The sequence below is a fragment of the Egretta garzetta genome, unplaced genomic scaffold (assembly GCF_000687185.1).
Source record: "Egretta garzetta isolate BGI_Z169 unplaced genomic scaffold, ASM68718v1 scaffold607, whole genome shotgun sequence".
Taxonomy (NCBI): domain Eukaryota; kingdom Metazoa; phylum Chordata; class Aves; order Pelecaniformes; family Ardeidae; genus Egretta; species Egretta garzetta.
In genome coordinates, this window is record NW_009260178.1 from 417,422 (window position 1) to 442,093 (window position 24,672).

Sequence of the window (24,672 nt, forward strand, 5' to 3'; positions counted from 1 at the left end):
GGGCAGTGGAGTCCCGGCGGAGCTACAAGACGCAAGAGCCACTTCTTAACTTCCCACCAGTGATCTGCAGAAGTGTATATATATTTATACACACACACACACACATAAAATTAAATATCACCTACATTAACATCTCCAGTTGATAGAGAAGTTGCGAGAAAGGTAGATCATGAGGAAGAGAAAGCAATGAGCAGGATTTTCAATGACCTGTAAATAACGTTCAGGTTTTGGAGAACATTCACGTAACTGAACTGACAGAGCTGAACCTGGAATTGTGAGCCCGAGGAGCTTTCCTGCGGAGGGAGCTCTGTTCGCTTTGACAAAAGGTTGAGGTTTGCACTAGAAGAGCAATTCAGCAAGGTCTGGGAGCTGCAGTCGCTGCAGTCCTCAATTGTATCAGGGGATCCATCTTTGTATGCGTTTATGAGCCCAATCACGTTTACCGTAGCAGAGTCCAAAAATTTTTAAAGGTCAAAAACCAGAAAGCACAGAAAGAGCTGCAAGAGTACCTTGAGGTATTTACAGCTCCATCAGTTTGGATTATCAAAACAGAAACGGGGCTGGGTTGAATACAGGCACATAGGTTACATTTTCAGGAGGCGATGATACCAAATGCCTCTTTCAGCTATTGGAGAAGGGGCGTAGAAGCAGAAGCTGGGTGCTGAGCCATGCAAAGCCAAATGAGAAAACAACGACTTTAACAGCGATGTTAACCTGGAGAAAATACCACTGGAATGGGTACAGTCTCCCTTTTTCTCGATGCCTCCACACTGTGTTCAAATATCTCCCCAAAAAGATACTTGGGAACTGAGATGAGCATATTTGATACCTCTTCTGGGATTATACAGAGATTTGCATCCCATTGGGTGTAATCCACAGCAGGGCAATACTCTGAGTGGATGGAGGTGGACAAAATTTCAGGAAGGTTTTGCTTTGACTATAATGCCACTGAGCCAGAGAAGAGATTGTATAGCAACCATACCTCTACAGCAATGCAAAGGTTATCCAGAGCTGTGTCTGGAATATTGTGAGAGAAAACATTAAGTTTAAAGGAAACTTTCAGGCTAGGACCCCTTTGGCAATGCAGCGGTGGCTCCTGACATGACCCACATGGCCACACATTTGTTGCAAGCAGCAGGCTGTGCACCAAGTTTTGCATTTTTTAGGGGAAGACACAGTATCCAAATGGTCATTTGGCCTCCTCAAAGGAAAAGCAGCAAAGGCTTGCCCTATTCCACATCTGTATTTAGTCAGACAATTAGTAGTGCCCGTTTCTGTATACGCTGTGAGATCCCGAAGATCCTCCATGAAATCCGAGTTTATTGTTCAAGCGCTTTCCCAGCCGACTACAGCAACCATCAGCCTGCAGTGACAGCTCCAGACGGGGAAATGGAAAATTGTAAAACGCAGATCCACTTTCTCAGCTGCCACTGAAGTCTTCCCTTCAAACATATTATTAAATGCAATACTTACTAAGAATTGGAATTTTAAAAAGCACAAAATGAGATGGCTTTCAGCTTGGGAATAATGCACATTTATATCTTAGGAGCATGAAAACCTTCATGAAATCGTGCCGGGAATATAGAACTAAACGTTATTTGTGTACAGTCCCTTCACTGTAACGGGACCTCAGCACTGGTTTAAAACTCCCTCCCTGAAGAGGTGTTTTCATGAGTCTGGGCCGCAGAAAGAACAGCTGCTGTCTCAAACATCTTAAATCAAACATTTCTTAAGGAAAAATATCACCTGAAAACCCACATGCTATGGTCATTTAAAATATTTTGTTAAGCTACAGTCAGTTGCAGTGTTCACCGATGATGGGTATTAAACGTGACAAGCATTCTCCTGTAACTGAATCTCAGTTCTCATCCTATGTATTATGGTGGTTGGCAGAACGTATGACCCTGGCTTTTTACTTTTTTTTAAATAAATAAAGCTACATAACAACAAGCCCACACAGCTACTTGGTTGCAATATGTCAAGGGCTGGTTACTCCCAGGCAGAAAAAAATACTGCTAAAATGCACCTTGGCTGCAGTATTTCATAGTCAGAGATTATTACAGAGAATCTCCCATGGGCACCCAACTTCATTTTAAGGTTCATCTAGTTAATTTAGCTTTAAATTAGGGTTAAATATGTTTGTAATATAGAGATTTTTGTAGAAATAAGTTTTTAATATAACCATTACACTGTAACTGTTACGGAAGCTTACATTGGGTATCTTCAGTTTCACACAAAGCCCACCAGCAACTTTTCATAAATGCCTCACTTCAGTGTTTTGCAGGCAGGGACATAGCTTGGTCCCTTGTGTTGCTCACAGTTCTATTTATCATTTTATTTTGCAGTTCTTTCCATATGGAGATGCTTCAAAGTTTGCCCAGCACGCCTTCCGAACCTTTGATAAAAACGGAGATGGGACCATCGACTTCAGAGAGTTCATTTGCGCGCTGTCCATCACCTCGCGAGGCAGTTTCGAGCAAAAGCTGAACTGGGCCTTCAACATGTACGACCTGGATGGTGACGGTAAAATTACAAGAGTGGAAATGCTGGAAATTATAGAGGTGAGATCAATGTGACACTTAAAATTAACATCTCTGAACATTAATAAAATCAGATGACTTGTTCACATACCCTTTAGATTTTAAGCAAACAAGAGGCTGTACTGTATCACTAAAAACGTACATTGCATACGTTCATCCTATACTGAGTCGTACCTAACTGACACAAGCACACTAATATTTAGTAAGATGTAGTCTTTGAGAACTCCAGAGGGTACATATATGCATATAAGCTTCTAAGTATCAAGAGGTAATTTTTTTTTTTCTTCTGATGAACAGATTAACCGTAAGAACAGCACAGCAAAGGATTTAACAAAGCCCATCTCAAAATCACTTGACACCCTTGAAATTACTGGTTTGTAGCTCAAGTAGCTGAAACCTTACTGGAGATTAACTTCAGATGATTACAGAAATTTACAGGGCTAACACCACGCTATTTTAAGTGAGCTCTCACAGATGGGCTTTAAGATGACCACAGCATATAGCAGGAAGGATAAAGTTTACCACCCTCATCATCGGCCAGCTACTCACCACAGTAGTTAATACCAGATTTGGCTCACGTGTACACATAGAAAGCTATTAAAAGGTGATGACTTCTAAAACTGATTATTCAGGATTTATGCAAAATATTTCAATGGAGTGACTAAAAGCCAAATAAACAGTTGATCCAGAGAATAGGTTACAGCAGTTTTACAGCATGAAACAGAAAGCCAAAGAAATTCATTCCAGGATGCAAAATGCAACCATCAAAATAGATCTACATCTAAAGAAATTAAAATCCATTCTTCCTTGTTTTAAGTATATGGACAGCAGATTCTAAGAAAAAAAGAAAACTAAAAATCTTTAGGGAAACTGGCAATCATTGTATCGTTGGACTATCTTTCCAGAATTTGATCGCATCAAAAAGTCAGGTTAATTCGTATGTTGAATTTTCTGTGTGGTTTCTTTCCAAAGGCCATCTACAAAATGGTGGGCACTGTGATAATGATGAAAATGAATGAGGATGGTCTGACGCCTGAGCAACGGGTAGACAAGATCTTCAGTAAGATGGATAAGAACAAAGACGACCAGATCACGCTGGATGAATTCAAAGAAGCTGCAAAGAGCGATCCTTCCATCGTATTACTCCTGCAGTGTGACATTCAAAAATGAGCTCGTGTACAATGCGTCATAGACTGCACAGAAGTTTAATGTTCCATTCAGTTTGCAGCTATTTCCACACACACAAAAATTTGCTTGGACTACCTATAAATGGACTTGCTTCTTGTGTTTGAAACACTTGTGTGCATGAGAATGTCATTTGCTAAAGAATTTTAAAAGTATATATTATAAAAATAAACTGCCACAACGTGATGTGTGCAATGTCATTTCATAACAACCCTATTCCTCTGAAGCCTGTGCAGCAGTCCTGTGCTGCAGTGAATTATATTATTTATTGTTCATGTTTTACTGATGCTAGCTCTGTGTCTCCTAGGCTGAGTAATGTTAGTGACACTGAATTCCCATGGTAATGTTAACTGTTTATTATAAATCATGTCACCATTCTGCTGTAAAGTAGTACTGGACAGACAGAGGGGAAGAGTTCCTCAGCTCTTAAGTCTGATCCACACATGTGCTTGTATTGTCAGTGGATATAAATGTACTTCATTTGCATGCCTTTTAGGTTTGCCTTAATTCTTACCTCATTTGCATCCCTTCAATCTGGAAAGAGCTATGTCAGAGGAATGCAGTATAAAAAAAAAAAAAAAAAAAGAAAATCCTGCTAAAATGATCCCTTTAATTAAAAGTATATATAAATATATATATATAATGTTTAAAATATTGTTTTATTGGAAGTTTAAAGGTTTTATTGGAAGTGTATTGATCTTTGCCTGAATTTTCAAAAGCTTCCACAGAGGTTGCAATATATATGTCCCAAAATAAATTTATAACATTTGACCTTTTCCCCTAATTCTTATTTCACGTCTCCAGCACAGTAATAGAAAAAAAAAAAAGTTCTATCTCTTTAATTATCTGTCACTGTACTACTGGGAAATATATATTTCCTCACGAAAGCACGGAAACTCCTTTGCACGCCCTTGCTCACTAGAAGAGTCATATTATACGAAACCAAGAGTTGTAGCTCTTGTATTTACCAACAGCGTAGCTGTTTGTCCTCCAGATGCTAACACTGAGAACTCACAGTACACCCCCTGGCCCTGTGCTTACGTAGCCTTTTAAGCTAGCTGGAAGTCAAGTACAGTTTCTTTGCTTGGCCTAAACCTCGTTTTCTAACATTTTTCCCTCCTTAAGTAAGAGTCTTTCCTCTTGCCATACGACACTAAACTACCCCGGGTTTATTTCAGACATGCTGTCAAAAATCATTACTGATAAATTAACCATGAAGTATGAAGATTGAGACGGGATAGTGAAAAGAACCCCCTTCTTCCTCAATTCCATGTGCATCAATCGAGTTTCTCCCTACACTGTGGCAAGTACAAGTTCTGGACAGCCCTGGGAAAGCATCAAGAACTAGCAGGCTGCAGAAATTGCAGATAAAAATCTTTCCTACACCACGTTTCCCAGTTGCTTTAAACAGTTGCTTGCAGGGTTACAACAACAAAAAAATGTCTGAACATCTTACAATTGCATGTGTGATATTTCTTCTTTACCTTATGAAGAAATGAGACGGTACTCTTAATAGCTAAAAATCAAACAATAAAACATGACACAAACCAAATCATTCTCTGTATTTTCAAATTTAAAAAGTGAAGCTCATCTTAAAATTAAGGGGGGGGAAAAAAAAAACCAACAGAAAACAGTTTTACACATTTTGCTCACAAACGTGGTGGGGGGAACACAGAGTCAGTTGTTGCCACAACCACAGCCATCCTCTCATATTTAAGTTTCTTCATATTTCAAACAAGCAGCAAAAGGCAGAAATTTCAACTACATTTTTTTCATACCAGAATTTTTACTTAGACCACCCAGGTAAGAGTCTTAGCAGAATAGAGTGATATTCTTTGTACATTTGGCTGTAACTTAAAAATAAAACACACCTTCTGAAAATGTTCCATACTGCTGAGAATGATACGCTTTTTGTTTCCACTTCAGCTTAAATTACTAGTTGTAGAGAGGATGTTGAATATTCCCGGGAATTTATTCCTCTTCGGCTTACGCGTACTTACGAGAGAAGCAGTACCTCATTCTACATTTCCCTGCACTTCGAATTTATGTAGCTGGACAGGCTCCATTTATTTTAATGCTGCATTAAGCAATGCAGTGCCATCCAAAATGGCCAACAGCTCACAGTCGCAGAATGTCCCATCAGCACTGCAATTCTCTCTCTAGGTAGCTGGTATAGTAAACTCTGTATTCAAAGTACCAAGAATAAGACAGGTTTGAGATCTTATTAGGATCACTGCAAAAACAAGCGCATCCAAGCAAGTGCTTTACTAATTGTTTATTCAGAACTAATCCTCTACCACGAAAACAGCTCCTTATAATAATTATAGAGTCAGGCACATATTTCCATCAAGTACAGCAGTAGAATAGCATAAATACAATATGTTGGTTTGAACCAAAGACCAGAATTGTTGCCAACTGCTCCAATGTTTCAAATAAGTCTATAGAAAACTTGGGGGAAAGCTGAAGTGTTACATCAGTAGGAAGGCGATAATTTTCCTTAAGCTCTTTTCTCCACACAGCTCATCATAGAAGTACTAATGAAGAGAAGTGCTTTTCTCTCTCCTGCCTCTGCACTCTTGCTTTATGTTTTGGATGCTAAAGAAAATCATGAGGAAACAATGCTATGCCCTTCTATCTTTACCTGTTGCAAAAGGGTCTGGAACATTTTCTAGTTTCATCATAAAATTGAGTCAAACTGAACACATGGTTCATGATCATGTATCAGTATCGAGGACTCCCTGTACGGACTCAGCTTGTGCTCCAGACAAGTCTTGCCAAGCGTGCACTTTGCATGGTTCCCCCCGACAGTATTTTCACATAATTCTAAACAAGTTGTAATATATATTCCATCAAATCACAGGATTATGGAATTGTTTAGTTGGGTAGGGCCCTGCAAAGGTCTCTTGTCCAACTTCCTGCTTGAAGGAAGCCTAGCCAGACCTCAAAAGCCTCCAAGGATGGAGATTCTACAGCCTGTCAGGAAAACATGTTCAAATGCTTCACATCTTCATGATGAACAACCCCTCCCCTTGGTTTATCCAGCCAGAACCCCCCCACTTCAATTTATGACCACTGCCAGGCACTTCACCAAAAAGCCCGTCCCAGTGGTGTCAGCAACCTCAAGGCTGCCATGAGTCTGTGGGCTGACTACCCCAGGCTTTCAGAAGCAAACATCTGAAGCCTTTAAAAGATCACTAGACTCAATTCCTGCAGTTAGAATGCACTAGAGCTGCAGTTCTCTTCCTCAGTGTATTTCCTTCAATTCTGCGCAAGCTTCCATATTTTAGGGATACCTACAAGTTTAATACATGCCTGTGTAAAAACTAAGCAACATTAAAGAATGCAAAATACTGTGCAGTGGCTAAAAACAAATTTGGCTAAAGTCAAGTTAAAACTTGTTGCAGTGAGGCTTTATTAACAAATTGCTATTCAAGCAAGTAACTGTAGAAACTGCAGAACTGTTGTCTGAATAATCTCAGTGGCTTTTGTATCCCTATAAGGTCAAAAAAAAAAAAAAAAAAGGAAAAAAAAAGAAATATTTCCATCTAGTGGCTGAACTCTAAAAAGTGATTGCTTTTGAACAGCTCCTAACAATTTCAAGTTCCTGGAAAAAGGAGAACAGAAGAGAAAAAAGTTAATTTGGGACAGTTTGAAAAATCTTGTTGTTCTTTCTCCCTCTTATCCCCAATAAAGGCTTGTATTATTTAAATAAAGCAAGTTTATTTTATTTTAACTGTTCTAGTATAGTCCTGGGGGAGGAGAGGTGGGGACACCCAACGAAAAGCAGGCCTACAACGCTGTAGAAAAAAACTTACGTATTATTTCCCAAAATTCTTATTCCACATCATTCCTCTACATTGGAAGGCCTTCTGTCACTTTAGTTTGTTATAATATATTGAGTACCTACAGACTTAGTCTATACCTGCAAACTCAGACTGTGCAAGAACTTAGTTTACTAGAATTAATAATTTAAATTTATAAAGCCACAATTTGCTAGGTTTTGAAAGCTCATGTCCAAAGAGACTCAAAACTCTTCCCTCCAAACTCTTTAGGAAGAAATAAAAGCACTTTTTTCCTGCCCAGAGAATATACTACTAATAAATATTTCACTTCTCTAATTATGAAAGTATACAGTGTAATTTCTCATGTTCAGCTGCTGTGGTTTCACTGGAAAAAAATGAAACATGTTTTACGGCATGCATTAATTAGCACGTTTTAACAAATAAAGCAGAACTCGGAAGAAAGCAACATTTTTTACTTAATGCTGATTTTAAGTGTGTAGAGACACTAAAACATTACCACAAGTATCAGTTCTCACTATTTATTAAAATATTACATCATAATTATACAAAATATATTTCATATTTTCCAGAAGAAAAAACAGAACAACTGATAAAAAATTCTGTTAGTTGGTAGTTAAAAATATCAACTGACCAGTCAGGATTTTCTCATCATCAAAACTGCACTTATTCTCAGTCTGTACACATACAGTAATTCTTTAAAAAAAAGGAATAAAATAATACAGGAACCTCTTCTTTTCCTCAGTTTATCTACCAAAAGATCCTCTTATCCAGCATCAGGAAGTCATAACTTTACACACACCATTACACATTTATCTTTATTAGCATGCCATACTCATACACACAGATACTTATTGATCTTCCTCTTTGTCATTCCTATTTCGGAAATTCAATGTTCTTTGGCCTCTTTCAGGGTCTTGCATTCGGAGGATCCGAATATGGGAACTCGTAGGCAGAGAACTAAAAATAAAGTATGCGTCATTTAAACAGTGTTTCTTCTCCACAAATTTTAGTATTTCCATTTGATTCTTTCCATTACATATTTTCCTTTAAGTAACTCCATCTTTTATCTTTGACAGTTTTAAAAAACAGTAACATGGGATGAAGTTCTAGCTTCACTGAACTGATACCGGAGCCAGACTTTAGTAACAGCTCGAGGTAAAGACAATGAGTGATTTCAGTCATGTGATTTCTAACAAGAAGACTACCTTAATTATAGAAAATGTACTTTCAAGTGAAACTCCAAATAACTGAATACAGTTCATACCTGTCTTACAGATGCTGAAATAGCCCACACTTTATACATGTATAATCGCTCACATCATACAAAGACATACATTTCTACAGGCTTCTCCAACAATCATCCTAAATGTACTTTTTCTGAAGGTGCCTCCGCACTTTTGTTAAATTAATTAATTGTACGTTTAATTTTGTTAAATTAAATGTTTGCTGAACATGCAACATGTAACAAAGTATAACAAAACCAAACCGCACTTGAATTATTAAACTTTTAAACAGTAACCATACAGAAAATTCCTACATATTTACTGAATACAGTTTCAGAAATTCCCCCCAAAGCATTGCCACTTAAATAACAACAGAAAACCCTTATTGTACTTCTCATAGATTTTAGTAAGGGAACACAATTAAGAGTAAATCAACTCCATTTTGAAGACTGCTTAATTACCCTACACAGGCTTCACTGATGACATTTGGCTAATAAAGAGTTGGCTACATAAGGTTAGACAGTGATTGTCCCCTTGAGCTGGGCATGGCTTTACCAGTGCTTACATGGAGGTTTTTACAGAGTTCTGGGCTACTAGATCAAAAAAAGAAAAACAGGAGTAAGATACCATTTTCTAGATCAGTGATATGAAAGGAAAAAAAAAAATCAACTCAAATGACAAACTTCTTGCAAGTACTGTAGTATTAATAGGAAAAATGGAAAACTGCAAAGTTTTCTCTTAATTTTGTGAGGGGAGAGGGAGATACCAGGCTAAAAGCCACCAGGAGCCAACTTTACACAATAAAACATTTCAAAAACCTGTTCTACTTAAGATAAACTGATACAAGTCCCATTGAACTACTATGTTCAGTTTTGGGCCCCTCACTACAAGAAGGACATTGAGGTGCTGGAACATGTCCAGAAAAGGGCAACAAAGCTGGCGAGGGGGCTGGAGCACAAGACAGATGAGGAGCGGCTGAGGGAGCTGGGGTTGTTTAGTCTGGAGAAAAGGAGGCTGAGGGGAGACCTTATCACTCTCTACACAAAGGAGGGTGTAGCGAGGTGGTTGTCAGTCTCTTCTGCCAAGTAACAAGCGATAGGACAAGAGGAAATGGCCTCCAGTTGAACCAGTGCAGGTTTAGATTGGACATTAGGAAAAACTTCTTCACCTAAAGGGTTGGTCAAGCACTGGAATGGGCTGCCCAGGGAAGTGTTTGAGTACCCATCCCCGGAGGTATTTAAAAGACATGTAGACGTGGTGCTTAGGGCCATGGTTTAGTGCTGGACTTGGCAGTGCTAGGTTAATGGTTGGACTTGATGATCTTAAAGGTCTTTTCCAACCTAAACAGTTCTATGATTCTATTAAGAGACATTACATGAGTGAAAAAACAATTCCCAGAACCATCAGCAATGAACTTGAATTGATGTTGTACTGCTACAAACAGCAACATTTCTTTCTCCTCTTTCCTTTCTTAAGTTATACTCCTTGCAATAAAACTTCCTTGTAATTCTTGTACCTGGAAATATAACGACATTATTACCTCATGCTTTGCGGGGTGAGCAAAATGAACTGTCGATGACGCTGAGAGTCGGCCACCTTAAGAATCATATCCATTGCAATTCTTCTGTTAACCATGTCCTAAAGACAAAAGTTCTATCAGGTAGTGATACTGACCATGTACTTCACTGGCCTATTTTTGCACAAAATAGGACAAATGCTTAAGAATAAATGAATTAGAAAATACCTTAATAGAAAAACCTACTGGACTTAATTCATATACAGTAAAGCTTAGTTAAAGAAAAGTCTAATAAAAACTAATCTGGGGAAACATTAGGGCTAAATTCTACAGGCTACAAACCATAGTCCAGGAAATTCTTAAACTCCTCTTTTTAGTATACATGCACAACAGAAAGCTTCTATCCGAACAATCACACGCTCCTACTTACGTTGCTTTTCTATCAGCTTTGATATACTTAGTACTTCTTCCTTCACTGGTGTGCTGAGATGAACTGTATTTTAGTAGAATAATATTTTCTATAAAAGCCTGCCTACTTGAAAGAACTGAAGGGCTGTATGAAACCTAAGATATTATGAGGCTTGTTTTTATGATGATTACTATTTTGAACAGAACTTTATGCATTAGGCTTACTGAAAAAGATGGGTAATGGGAAGCTGTTATTAGCAGGGGTTAAAACAAAGGTCTGCTTCTATACATTGTTACACATGAAAGTAGGTATCTCCCTTGTAAATATGCTGATGGAGTCCTCTTGTGGTGAGTCTCCAGGATTACACCAAAAGTAACTACAGAACGCGGAGAAAGTAAGGTTGCACTCACTGGCACAACAGTGGAAAGACAAATTGTGTGGAATTATTTATGGAATAGAAGACATGAAAGTTCTCTGCAGGGCCTATGGTTCTGAGTATCCACCCTGTCCTGGACAGATGGATAAAATTCTATGCAACTAAACTGTAAAAGAAGACCTAAGCTTTCGAAGTTGGCTGACAAATGACTGCTTGACCACTTCAGATGCACACTTTCCTTTTTGAAATTCTTTATATATGAAGTATGTTATCTGTTTTTCCCCCTCTAGGTCTGTGATTCCGAGTAAATAAATCATTGATGGGGGAGTGACACTGAAGGCAAAATGAAATAATCCAGTATCAACTCTTTGTCTCTCTTTTCTCAAACCATACCACACTGCATATTAATAAGGAGAAAATAAAATAAAAACAATTATTAAAAAAACTGGTTAATCACATATCCAGGGAAGCTGTACACAAGGATGAGGTTTATCAGTTTTAGCTGACATTAGTATTTACTGTTCATTATCCTGCATTTCAGCGCCTTGTAGCAATAGTGAACTCGATTGCTACACTGCTTTGAAAAAAACCCACATCGATCTCAAAATTGATGGAAGCCAAAGCACATGCTTTGTCACAGCAATACAATATGCAAAGGCAACCTGTGACAAATGGGGGGGAAACAATAAAAAATTATATTTTATGATTTTTTGCGCTGAACCAAGGTTTAAGCAAGTAAAGTAACACAGATGCTTGTAGCTTTGCATGCCAACTTCAAAAACAGAATAAGCTTCAAAAGTCACTAAGCGAAGTGAAGAAGATCCCTAACAGGTTTTGGTTTGGGGTTTTGGGGAATTTGGGTTTTGGGGATCTTTATTTATTATTTACAGTTAACAATAGAGCTTTAAAATCTAACCAAATACAGGTAACACCCCAACTATTTCACTAATTTATACAAATTAGAATGGCAAACATAGTTTAAGTTTAAACTATACCATGTAGACATCAAATTCATCCAAGCATCTGAAAGGAGATTCGGTAATGGACCACAGAGAAAGAATGAAACAAACTGTTGAGAAGGAACGTTCACCTCCTGACAAAGATCTCACATCATTAAGGGCAGCTCTGTCTTCCTCTCGAGGCTGAACCTTGAAATAGAAACATTAAAACAATTTTTAAACCTGAAATGGACACTTACTAACAGAAACATCATTTTAATGGCAAACACATTACACATGAACAGAGAGAGATCACCTGAGAACAATTTTATGCACTCCACTGCCACTGCCATTCCGGAATGGGATGGCTCCTAACCATTTCATAACACATTTCTAGGATCACTGCAACCTTCTCCACCACAGTAAAATACATGGAACAGACTGATTGACTCTGCTAGTGTTTTCTTATTCAACTCTCTATTTTTAATAGCTATTAAGCAATGTTTAATAAATGTCAACCAGTGTAGTTACATTACAGTAAAATCCAGTGGTTACCAGCTACAATAAAAAAGCGGGTAATTGATTTACAGCAGGAGTTTAAAGGAGGAACAGTATCTTTACCAGAATACATGAAACATTGTGAGCAGTCCTTTGGTTCCATTGATTATGACGAGACCTTGTCACATTCCCCCCTTTAAGATTTAAAACTTAAGCATTTTCTTGTCCTGTTAATTATATTAGCTTTAACAAGCTAATCAGGGAAAGAAGAATTATTTTGGAGTGGGGTCTTTTCATAGTTTTTCGGGAGGGTTGTTTTCTTTTTTAAATTTACCTTCCTTGACTAAATATAGCTCTCTTGCAAGAGAAACATGAAACATCAGCTGCATTAAAAAAAATGTATTCTGATAAAGCCAGGTAATGACTTGACATTTTATGGATTGAGTTTGAGTTCTTCAGATACATATCCTTCACCTGTTTAATTAGGACTGTATCAACACATATTTATGTTGTCACTACACATTTTTCCCCTCAGTTCCTAAAACGGAAGTCTCCCACAGAAACAAAAGTAATGACTAAAACTTTTTGGGAGGTATGTTAGAAGATACACAGGAAAAATATAATATTGAAGCTTTCAGCCATTAAGTGTTGTTCAAATAACAACAGAGCAATTAAATACTCACACAAATAAAGGCAAACTTCCTATCTATGAAATAGGAATGAGTAATTTTGAAAGACTGACTACGATGACTAGCTAGTGAATTCTTATCTTCAGCATAAGATGACAGTCCAAATTTATTCCATATAATCTAGCAACCTGCCCATATACGGTGGCAATACAGGTTTTGTTCTTGCTTGTTTTCAGCAACACGCTACAATTTAGCATATCACATTCTGGAGAGGGGAGAACAATTCATTCTATCCTTTGCAATGCATGTTCTAGCAGCTGATATTAAGAAAAAAAAATTCATTAAATGTAATGATAATTAAAGTAATGTAAAATAACTTACTGTTATTGAAAGTGTCTCATTCTTGTGATCAAAAAGTATTTTTCCAGAGCAAGCTCGAATACGTAATAAATAGTCAAAGTAGAGTTTGCATCGTAAAGAAAGGAGCCTTGTATCAGTGAAATCAAGCAAACATTAGGTCAGTCAGTTTTAAAATACATGAAAAAGTGACAACAGATTTTTATCAACAGTTCCACATCATAATCTTAACTATTAAGCCCTGCTTCATTAATAACATTTTCCCAAACCAGTTGCGTTCTTGAGTGGTTGACGTTCAGTACTGGACATACTGGAGAGAATCACTGACACAAAGTAACAAGGTAAGAAATCCAGAAGTAACAAGTAAGAAATCCAGAAGTAACAAGGTAAGAAATCCAGAAGTAACAAGGTAAGAAATCCAGAAGCACAGGCTTTGTATTTTCTAGAAGTTTGTTTTAATAGACTGGAAGCTTTTTATGCCCTTCTTCCACAACTTCAACAGAAAACTACCACATTCCACTGCTTTCCTATCCAGTTTAGGACTGCGCAGTGAGCATAGTAAAGAATTTATGCGGACTTTGCTAGACTCCAGGAATTAAACAGTACTGAATATTAATTTCTTCCCCCACTCCCTTCCTCCCCAGTTCTAGCATTGAATTCCCCAACAGACAATGCATGATGGTCCCTTCAAGAAAGAACAAGAGTTCTTTAGAACACCCTACAGTGGGATTCATACTCAAATTTGGGCGCTAGGAACAAGATTCAGTTTGACATATACAGGCACCATAAGGCAAGCATCAGATTCTGCAGGTAAATCTTACCCACTAGTAATTCTAGACTTCCACCTGCAAAGGTTGGGATCTTCCTGACCACTACTATTTGTCAGGATCATACTGGCAACCCCCTCCAAATCCCAGATCAAAAAGTACAAAAAACAGAGCCAACACAGATATCCCTCAACTTCTGCTGAAGGGAAAGATAAACAGTAAAGGACTGCACTGGCAAACAGACTATTAGTTCTTTTGAAGAGAGGCCATCACAAAACAGGTATAGGATACTAAGAGACTGCAGCAAGAAAAAGGGGTGCACTCCCAGTACGGACACTCCATGACAGAAGTAGCCATCAAACTGCAGAATCTGAATAAAGATCTTGAATTTTTTTCAGCACAGGGCAGAGAAAAAGTGTTTGGTCCACAATGAAATTACATGAGCACAGCAGCACTAATTATCTGGACTGTCATTTTCATCAAGTATGATTTCAATGCTAGTATGTTGCTGATATTTTAACTGACCAAAACCAGCACTGAAACAGAACTGCCTTGGATTAAATCAGCATAGTCGAAGCCTTTGGTGTGAAGCAAAACAGAGCCTCCACTGATCACGCTTGTTTTTCCAACTGTCAGTCCAGGCTGCCTCTAAACTGTGAAGCATGACGGTACTGGATCTGGGAGCAAGATTAAGTTGGAAAAATTGCTGTGAATACCACTGTAAAGATACCTCATCCTCATAGGTCTGCTCTGTAATTTTCACCCTGGAATATGGACACATACTTACATCTACATAGTAGAATCATAGAATGTTTTGGGTTGGAAGGGACCCCTAGAGGTCATCTAGCCCAACCCCCCTGCAGTGAGCAGGGACACCGCTAACCAGATCAGGTTGCTCAGAGCCCCGTCCAACCTGGCCTTGAAAGTTTCCAGGGATGGGGCCTCCACTACCTCTCTGGGCAACCCGTTCCAATGTTTAAAATATGAGTTTATCTGAAACCTGAAATTACAGTAAAATTAACTCACCTTAAGAATTGCCGATATATTTTGAATCTCTGTGTCATTATTTCTTCCAGCAGTCTAATAAATTTCTTTAAATTCTTTACTTTACTGTTTGCATCCTCATATCTTTCCTTTGCATCATGAAATTCCCTGTTTTAATTAACAGAAAGTCTAGGATCAACATGCATTACATTAAAACCGAGCTATTGTTGTAAACACTGAACATCAATTTAATAATCAAAATATTCAAATTAAAACTTTCTTGTGAGGATCTATGCTAAAGACAAAAGCATTTGTTAAGTCCAGTAAGAGACAGTTCACAAATTGAAAGTGGTCAAAAATTAAATTTTACTGCTATTTTTAATTCTTTTGAAAGGAGACTCTTACACCAAGGAGAACAAATGACTAGGTTCCCCATGCTCAAGAACATCCAAGATGAGTGATTCCTTGAAATACACTGCAGTCAAAACCTCAAGTAATCTCCTAACTTCTGCATTCCAGTTATTCAAACTGGAAGTATGCTTAAGGCTCACTGCATCCCAGAACAATGGCGGGTTACGTTCATACCATGTAGTCGTAATTGGGATACCCCGAAACACTAAGAGGGTATCTGATTATTGGCAACTTCATATATACAGTACAGACACTGTCTTAAATCACTAGAGGGCAGTTCAACACTCCTAAGCCTGTTCGGTATTGCTTGACCGAGCGATCAGCACGGCGTGTTTCCACACCTTCATACATGGCTTAAGTACTAAAAACACATATAAATGCATTGTGAGTCAATAAGAAGAGTCTTCTTTGCCCCATCTTTTCCATCTTACCTGAACTACTTCAGACATGAAAGATTACTTACTGTACTATTTCTTCTCTGTTTCCATGGCGATCATTTTCTGAATTTATCCTCTCTCTCAAGCGATTCATTTCTGCATCAAGGCTCTTAACAGTTCTGCTGACCTCTATGCGCTCTGAGTAGATTTGCCTAGCTTGTGCAATTTTTTCCTAAAGTAATGTTTGAAACTCAATGAATTGTTACATTTTTTAAAGAAATCTGTTTAGTCTTCACAACAAATATTTTATGCCATGGATAAACAAGGTTTCCAAGCAAGAACAATGGTTTGTATCATTCTTTGTGTACTTACCACAGGAAACCTAGTTATCACTAACAATTTTACTAACAACATTTATAGGTAGGTAGTTATTTCAGTGCGAAGAACTGTATCCATCTGATATCTTTAATATGTTCACAGTTATTTAGCTAATACAGATAAGTAAGGAAACAAATTCACCATATTTAAATAGGACAGTCTTCCAAAAGTCTTTGTGGAAGTGATTTCAGAGTTAGTTAAGAAAGCTTGATTAGGTAAGTCTTCAGAAGATCAGGTATGAAGTCTGTACAACAAAAAACCTAGCATCCAAAAAACCCAAACAGTATTATTCAACTGAATGTAAACCACAAATTTTAACCTTAAGTCATTTGAATTTTTCATTGCAAAATACAGAAGAAAGAGTCCTAGATGGATAAAACCTAACTCATCTGTCAAGACAGAAATAGTGTTCACTCAGACAAAAAGAGTCCAAGATTCATTCATATAAAATTGCTTTTATGTGATTTAGATGCAGTCAGCTTAAACATAGCTGAGAGAATACTCAGTGTAGCTGAGCATTAATACAGTCTGTATGTTGTACAAGTGGAATGTTTTATTATTAAATATTAGAAAGGTCATGACCATGACTTGAATAAAGAAAAACCCCACACACACCTCTAATTCTTTTTCTTTGGCAGTTAGTAATTCTTTATGTCTTTTTATGCAAGCCAAGTGTTCTTTCTGTTTCTCTTCATAGTGCTGCAAACGGCGTTTACTGTTTTCCACTTCTGAGTCAGCTTGGTTTAATTCATCCTGTTCAGAATAAATCAAGATGTGATAAGTGAGCTGGTTGGGATAGATTCCTGAGTATCTCTCTAATGCTTACTGATTTATCACAGGTAATTATGTTGGGTTTAACACTGTCTGATTTGTTTTGCTTTCAGTAAGACTACTCTTTCTGAAGTCTAGGAGCTTTAACAGCAACTTACCAGAAAGTCTATACTCAATTCTGACAAAGACATAATAAATACTTGTAATGTTTTTAGGAATCATATCTTGAGGGGATGTTTTAATCTTTGAAAAAAAAACATCCTTTCTCCTAAACCTTCAAAGACTACATTTATTTTATACACTACATTTTAGCCAAACTTCTGATGTCTGTGTGACATCAGCCAGAACTGCAGTTCTGTAAGTCGGTGTTCTGCTATACCTACAATATGATGTGGACTATAGCAACTTCTACACTATGTAAGTGTTGATACAGCTGAAATAATATAATATCTTTCCAGAGAAGCAGAGAGGTATAAAGAATGACATAAATTAGAAGACAGTTTTCTTCCTCATCCCTGTCAGCTAGATGGCTTATCTTATAAAAAAACCCCCAAAAAACCCCAAACAAAACCAACAAAATACACCCCAAAAAACCAACCCCAAAATAACAAACAAGAAAACCAACCATGACCAACAATAATGGATGTTCTTACCTTTTTCTAACCCTGCCTTAAAGCCACAAATTGCTATACATCAACAGTTCATTAAACTACTATAGAACACATCAGTACATATCATCTAAAATCCTTTCAGGAATTTAAGAGTTGCCCTCTACTGTGTTTAGTACTCCTAATAATGAGCAATAATGTTCTAATATTCTGTATACATCTATTCTCTTTCCTTTCACAGCTCTTCTTTTTAAACAGAACATAACTTTAGAATTTCCATACTAGATAAATCGTAACTAATATATTTATCAGTGGTTTTCTCTACCTGTTTCCTTCCTCTTTTTGTTTGCTCTTGCTTTTTTAATTTGGGCTGACTACATAGCAATATACAATTTAAGTGTGGCATATGAAAGATTTCTATAGTAATCTTTCTAAGTTTTTCCGCATTCCATCCTTCTGTAAGTTTACAATACTGTAAACATGCTGGACCCTGTTATTTCTGTTTTTCATTTTCAAACCATTAATTCTTCTTCGCAACATGAGATTGCCTTCTATTTGCCAATATCAAATTTTGCATGTCACCACTCTGCTATCTATCTTAAGTCTTGCTACTTCTCTGCAATCTCCAGCTGTCTTCGTAGTCCTGAATAATTAAAACTATGTATTGGTATCTTCAGTGATTATGCAACTTATAGAAAAACAACCACTTCATGTAGAACTTCAAATGCTATTTTGAAAACTGAACAGTTATGAACACTCCTAGCCAGGCCTTATCAGAAACGAACAAATAAGCCAAAACAACAAATGTGACACACTAAAAAGGAAAGTAAAGGAAACTATTTTCCCTTCCTTTTCAGTCCCCATCTAAAAATAACTTGGAAACAAAGATAAAACACTATAGCGACTACGCTTAAAATTCAACATCATCTTCAAAATATTCCCAAGCTTATTTCTTGACATGCTTTAGATGGAATTCTCTATTTCCATTTTCATAGGTAGACCTTAAATGTATCAGGCAGGAGCACACTCTTTTCTCCTGCCTCCTTTTAACCTCATTCCCCTTGCCACACAAAGGGAGTGAATTAAAAATACAATATGAAATTATTGCTACCTTAATCGGACCGGCAATTTCTTCTACTTGATGAATTTTTTCTTTCATTTCTTCAAAGTTTTTTTCCGCTACTTGGAGAGTGTTTTTCAGTTCTTCCATTTTTTTGCTTTGCTGCTGCATTTCTTTTTTTACAGATTCCATCTTACCCTTATTTTCTTGAGCTTCATCTTCCTGTCAAAATATATTAAAATTAAGAATAATAAAAGGAGACATACATTTGCAAATTACTGTACAGGATTTTTATTTTATTATCACCATCAGGGTACAAGATTACATGCAATACTCTATAACTCTAATAAGAATACAAGCGGCTCAGTGTAGTTGTCACTAAAGCCCAAAAGAGACTGACAGATCTTGTAGGAGACCACTAAATTAAACTGCAAAATAAAAAGCGGCATTTCCTCATTATCTGACTGAAAATTAAGGAGACTTTATTTGGGAGTTGTGATGAAAAGACTAAAGGGGGTAGGATTTTGTGAAGACACAGCCATGCCAATATTTTACTACAGTAATTTTTTAAATGAAAGAATAAGGTAACTTCCTTCTGGATCTGTGACCGAGTATATACAACCAGTATACAGAGGAATACAAGAAGAGTGAATGGATCATCACTGTTCCCTAGAAAACGATACCATTCCTAATGAATTATCAGCATACTAACCTGGGAAAAATATGTAAATGAAACCTTGTATTGCTAAGATTCTTTTTCACAATCAAACAATTGTGAAATTAAGGTGGCAATGAAAGACCAATACCAAGTGAAAGAACAGTAATTAATCCATAGTAGTGGTCAGAAAGTGCAGAAGACAGAATACCCACAAAAATCCAGCAACGGAATAAGGAGAAGCAAATATATAAATCTACCAGTTGCATAAGACCATTATCAGAAGGCAATGGTAAAAATGTTGATGTTGAAGAAGCAAGTGTCCAATAATTTTTAAACAGGAAAATATACTTCCACAAAAAGGTAATAGACTATTTTTCCATCACCAAAGGACAAAGAATGTACTTTTTTTTAAAACAAATAGAACTTGATTATCTGGAAAAAAGAAACCCTACAAGAGCTTACAGAATCTGTACTGAGCCCTTATTTTTTGAGTAAATTTCAAAATGTTTACTTAAAAGCATGCACGTGCATACACACTGAAAGACAGACTAGTGAAAAAGTGTGAGTTTGTGCCAATATCAGAAGTGACAAAAAAAAAAAATCCTGGCAATTTAGCCCCTCGCTGATCCCAGATAAAAGAGTAGTAAAACTCCCATGGATTTTAACTGAAACAATCAGTCAGGATTATTATTAACATCAATCTGCATGATTCTCAGAATTTAAATCTTGGCCATCTATACATTAGCTTATTACAGAGCAACAGTTCAAATTCATTGCCACCATCATACAAATCACAATAGATTAACAAACTTCGGGTTTTTCCTGTTCTCAAACAACTATGCACACATTTTAGCACATGGATAAGGAGAAGAACTTTGAAGAAACCATCACGCTACCATGATCCTTCCCTAGGGCAACACATGAACTTTAAAACTTCTGCATGGGGAAGCTACAGCGAAGCAAGAAACTGAGTTCAGGGCAGAAGGGCAGTGGTGTGATAGAAATTATGCTCCAGAGTGGCTTTTACCTATGCTTTGACCTCCAAACCTACAGCACCATTTCTCCCTAACCAGTGTTTTACACCACTGCAGGTCTGGAATGAGGAAAGATAATGCATGGAATATTCCTTTACAATACCACCTTGCCTTCCATAAACCTGCAGTGCTACTGCTTTGAAAAAGGGCAGAAGTAAAAGAAAAGAAAAGAAAAAAAAAAAAACAACAAAAACAAACAAACAAACCCCCCCCCCCAAAAAAAAACAAACCTGAAAAACCCCAAACTCTCACCAAAAATAAATAAAATCATGACGCTGCCATAATTGTAGGCATTCTGTTAAGTGTTGCATCCTTTACTATTTACCCAGCTTGTACACCAGTTGAAAATCCACAGTATTTGCTTATTTCAAAACACTGATATTAAAAGACATTGTTTCATATCCTTTTTAGACATAATTTGATAATCTATTCTTACTAATGTACAGATGTCCACTGACTGATGTTCTTCCATATTTTCAAGATCTGCTATTTCTGCATTTGTTGTTCTTATTTTTATCTGAAAAGAAAAAGAAAATAAATATTCTTAAACTTACCTAAAGAGAAAAGTTCACAGTTGTTCATTTAAGTCAACACCAGAAGCAAGATATTTGGTTCTTTAGTTTCATTAGCACCTACCAAAGACAGAACTCTTCCAACTTACCTATGGAATCCAGTTTTATAACTTGTTCTGAAAGTCACATGCACTTTAAATCATTAAGTTATTATTGCATTTCCACTCAACATGACAACTGAATAAAAAATATTTTATTTTTCCTTCAAATATTTATCTTCAGCAATTTGAGTCCATGTGCCAGGTTTTTTGCTGGTTTTCATTTGTAATTTACTGAATAAAACCTTATAGAGTATGTATTATCTTACACTGCCTAACTGTAACATCATTGGCCACCACTAATATCTATCCTACCTAAAAGTACTGGAAAACAAAGAGTAAGACTAATAGTTGTAAAATGGTTTATAAAGAAATTAAATTTAAGAAAAAACTTAAAGGTGAATATTCAGCACATTAAAAAGGTTTAAGAACATAAATGAAGAGCATGAAGAGAAACAATTCTGGGAACAAAGAAGCAAGGCTCAACAGAAATAAAGGAGGAGGAAGCAGGGAAGAGAAACTTGCATTAAATATTGCAACAACTTCCTACTTGTGTCAAAAAAAAAAAAAACCTCAGCAATAGAAATTTGTTAGATTCAGCACAAGGGAAAAAAGAAAAAAAAAAAAGATACCATACACAAACAACAGCGTATGCTAGGATTGACATGTCCTCTATCTCTCTGTCCTAAATGATGAAAGCATACTACAAAAGTAAACAACATGAAAGCAAACCACAAAAGTAACATTAAAAACTACCATCCACTAAAAATACATTGCAGAATCTTTTTGGTGTCGTCGATGACCATGAAGATGATCTTCATTCTGCCTAATCTCATTTTCAATGGAACATAAATGTTGCTGAGATGCTGTCAACTGTGCCTTTTTGTTTTCAATTTCTTTCTCCAAGTGACTTTATAAACAAAGTGATATTGAGATTTTATATATTACACAGGTATTACTTATTACACACACACAAATACACAAATAAAAATTAAATGCATGACAAGACAAAGAGTAAAAATGCAATCCCCCCCCAAAAAATTAAGTTTGTTATGGATTGGATGGTTTTAATGATCAATAAACAAACACCAAAGCCCTAAAGCAGAACTCCTAGTTAATAACCAGTAGCTGCTTGACAGGCCTAGTTCAATGCCTAGTGGATAAACCATTTATATAATTTGAACCACCTGTAACCTCTGTTAGCAATTTTTGCAAACAGGCCAAATGTTTGAATTAAACAGCACTGTCACTTCTAAAAATACCACTGCATCTTGAGAGAAAACAAATACTTTGACTAGGACAAAACACTTCCAGTCAGAGAGAAAATATCTTAAAAGAGATGTGAAAAAAACATTTTATAGTCTCATACTTTTCCTCCTACAAAGGAGGACATGTCCAGAGATTTCCAGAATTAATTCTTTCAGTTTGTGGTAAAACTACTTGAAATGCAAAACAAAGCTATTTTTTGTTACTATTTATAGATGGCAAAACTTTGATAGTGTCTTTCACCCCTGCAAAAGAAAGGGGAAGCTTTACTAATAATACAGTAAAAAAAAAAAAAAAAAAAAAGAGCAAGCAAGTGTTTAATCCAACTTTTGTTATAGATGCATGAAATGGACTAATTAAGTCTGATCCCAGAATAATTGCTTAATAAATTACATATACTATTCCAGATAAATGTTCCATTGCTTTAGGCTAAGTTCTGAAGGCAGGGGGGAGGTGGAAAGACATTTGTCCTTTTTAACCGGCCTACATCATTCCCCCCATAGCAATCGTGGTAATGAAATGCCTACAAGACTTTGAAAGCTAAGATAATCTTTGAGTGACGTTCATTATATACTGACATGAGCAAAGTACAGTTAACTGACATATTTAAAACTTTTGAGTTTACAGAAATAATTTTTTAACATTCAATTCAGTCTACCCTATCAGCTATTACTATTAAAAGTAAAATATTTACTTAATATGTCTGTAATACAATCTGAGCCTCAGAATAAAAGTATTGTCACCAGTTTGCTTGGTGACAGTTTAAGTTTGTAAACTTTGAAATATGTTTGGCTTTTTAAACTACCGTTTTAAAAATAATGAGAAAAAACCCTAAAAAATAAGATGGGGATGGGAGTCAAGTTTATCAGAGATACTTACCATCAGTGAAGTCAAAAGCCCGAGAAAACACAGTTGCAAAGTTTTAAACCAGTAGGACTACGTGTGCCAACGTAACTTTGGTTTGGTAACTCAGTCTTCCTTTACAGTAAACTATGATACTCACTGTTCAGGTATTAGATTTTTAAAGAAACAGCTTTCACTCTATACTCTTTTTCAGCAAGTGTAAAATAAAAAGGAAGGTAGACTTCCTGGAGTATACAGCCCAGCAGATCTCTACTTGCTAGGCAAGATTTACATACCACAAGCTGAAAAATATCTATGTAAAACTCGGGTTTGTACCTATCACAGAAAGACATTGAAATAAAGAGGTTTTCCAAGTTTCTCACAAAGGAAGTGTAAATTTGAGAAAGAAAATGGAGTGACAGGAGAGTAGTGTACATGTAAGTAGACAAATACACAATTCCAGTATTCATGTCAACATGTACAGTTTTTACAAATACAACATTACAAGATGCTAACCTTATTTCTGCTTCAACATCTTGGCTTAGGAACTTGGGTCTGAGGTAATCAGAAGAGTAATACCGTCTTTCAAACACTTGATCACCTTCAGCAGTGAAAGCTTCTCTACAATTTTTTGGGGGCCGATTAAGCTGCATTACTTCACGAGCTTTACGGCTACTCTGAAAAATATAATGGCCTTATCACACCAAAAGAAAAAGGAACCATAATTAAAGATATCAATTTAAAATTTGCCTAGAAGTTCTCACCCAGAAATAACTTCAATTCCTAATGAAAAAATAAGAAATACAGTAATGAAAGAATATGAAAAAAATCTATAATGTCAAGAATCTGCTTTTCTTAGTTGAGTAAGACATTGATGTTCTCAAAACCCACCCACTTAGTTTAGCTGCCCATTTCTTTTATTCTATTACAAATTTATCTGCATTCTAAGTTCTGTAGTCTCATCAGTCTCTTATAATTTGCTATGGGGAAAAAGTATCACTAACCAAAAGGTCATTATGCATAGATATATTTAACTATCAAAAGTGGAATACGCATACAGGAAAAAAAATCTTCCAAAGAAAGCTGTGAAGTATGTCTAACAACATTCAATTAAAGTTTAGGGAAACATGCTGGTAGAAAAAAAAAACAACCCCAAAACAACGTCAGTGCCAGACTAAGTGGCCACAAGGCCACAAGTACAAGGGCGGTCACGTTATCCATTCAGAAATATCATTTCTTCCAGACAATACCAGCTCAACTTCTCTCAGATTCAGTTGAAATTTTTCAGGTAGGGCTCAATGACCATAACGTTATGGAGATCAGCAGTTAGGCAAGGCAGAGAGGGAAAAAAAAAACTAGCATCCCTGCCATGAGAAAAGCCTAGAAAGTTCAGCTGTTATGTATCCCATTCAGGAACAGCCACACTTGCTA

At 36.6% G+C, this 24,672-nt stretch overlaps 2 protein-coding genes across 6 annotated transcripts in view; one reads left to right on the forward strand and one right to left on the reverse strand.

The window, feature by feature from the left end:
- VSNL1 (visinin like 1) overlaps positions 1 to 3,819 on the forward strand; it is a 49,967-nt gene extending 46,148 nt beyond the window's left edge. Inside the window, exons 2-3 of one of the 2 annotated variants that reach the window (XM_009641790.2) lie at positions 2,346 to 2,561; positions 3,513 to 3,819. In XM_009641790.2, coding sequence (XP_009640085.1) covers positions 2,346 to 2,561; positions 3,513 to 3,710 — 414 coding nt within the window. In that variant the 3' untranslated portion in view covers positions 3,711 to 3,819. The remainder of the gene's footprint in view (positions 1 to 2,345; positions 2,562 to 3,512) is intronic. The other variant, XM_009641791.2, reaches the window with a different exon arrangement.
- Positions 3,820 to 8,164: 4,345 nt separating this feature from the next.
- SMC6 (structural maintenance of chromosomes 6) overlaps positions 8,165 to 24,672 on the reverse strand; it is a 33,543-nt gene continuing 17,035 nt past the window's right edge. For 2 of the 4 annotated variants that reach the window (XM_009641792.2, XM_035897189.1), the window contains exons 17-27: positions 23,758 to 23,918; positions 21,914 to 22,042; positions 20,959 to 21,046; positions 18,882 to 19,052; positions 17,007 to 17,144; positions 16,100 to 16,245; positions 15,268 to 15,393; positions 13,499 to 13,604; positions 12,048 to 12,200; positions 10,292 to 10,389; positions 8,165 to 8,485 (exon numbers count right to left, since the gene is read on the reverse strand). In XM_009641792.2, coding sequence (XP_009640087.1) covers positions 8,377 to 8,485; positions 10,292 to 10,389; positions 12,048 to 12,200; positions 13,499 to 13,604; positions 15,268 to 15,393; positions 16,100 to 16,245; positions 17,007 to 17,144; positions 18,882 to 19,052; positions 20,959 to 21,046; positions 21,914 to 22,042; positions 23,758 to 23,918 — 1,425 coding nt within the window. In that variant the 3' untranslated portion in view covers positions 8,165 to 8,376. Of the gene's footprint in view, positions 8,486 to 10,291; positions 10,390 to 11,269; positions 11,386 to 12,047; positions 12,201 to 13,498; positions 13,605 to 15,267; positions 15,394 to 16,099; positions 16,246 to 17,006; positions 17,145 to 18,881; positions 19,053 to 20,958; positions 21,047 to 21,913; positions 22,043 to 23,757; positions 23,919 to 24,672 lie in introns of those variants that run through there. The other 2 variants (XM_035897190.1, XM_035897191.1) reach the window with 2 other exon arrangements.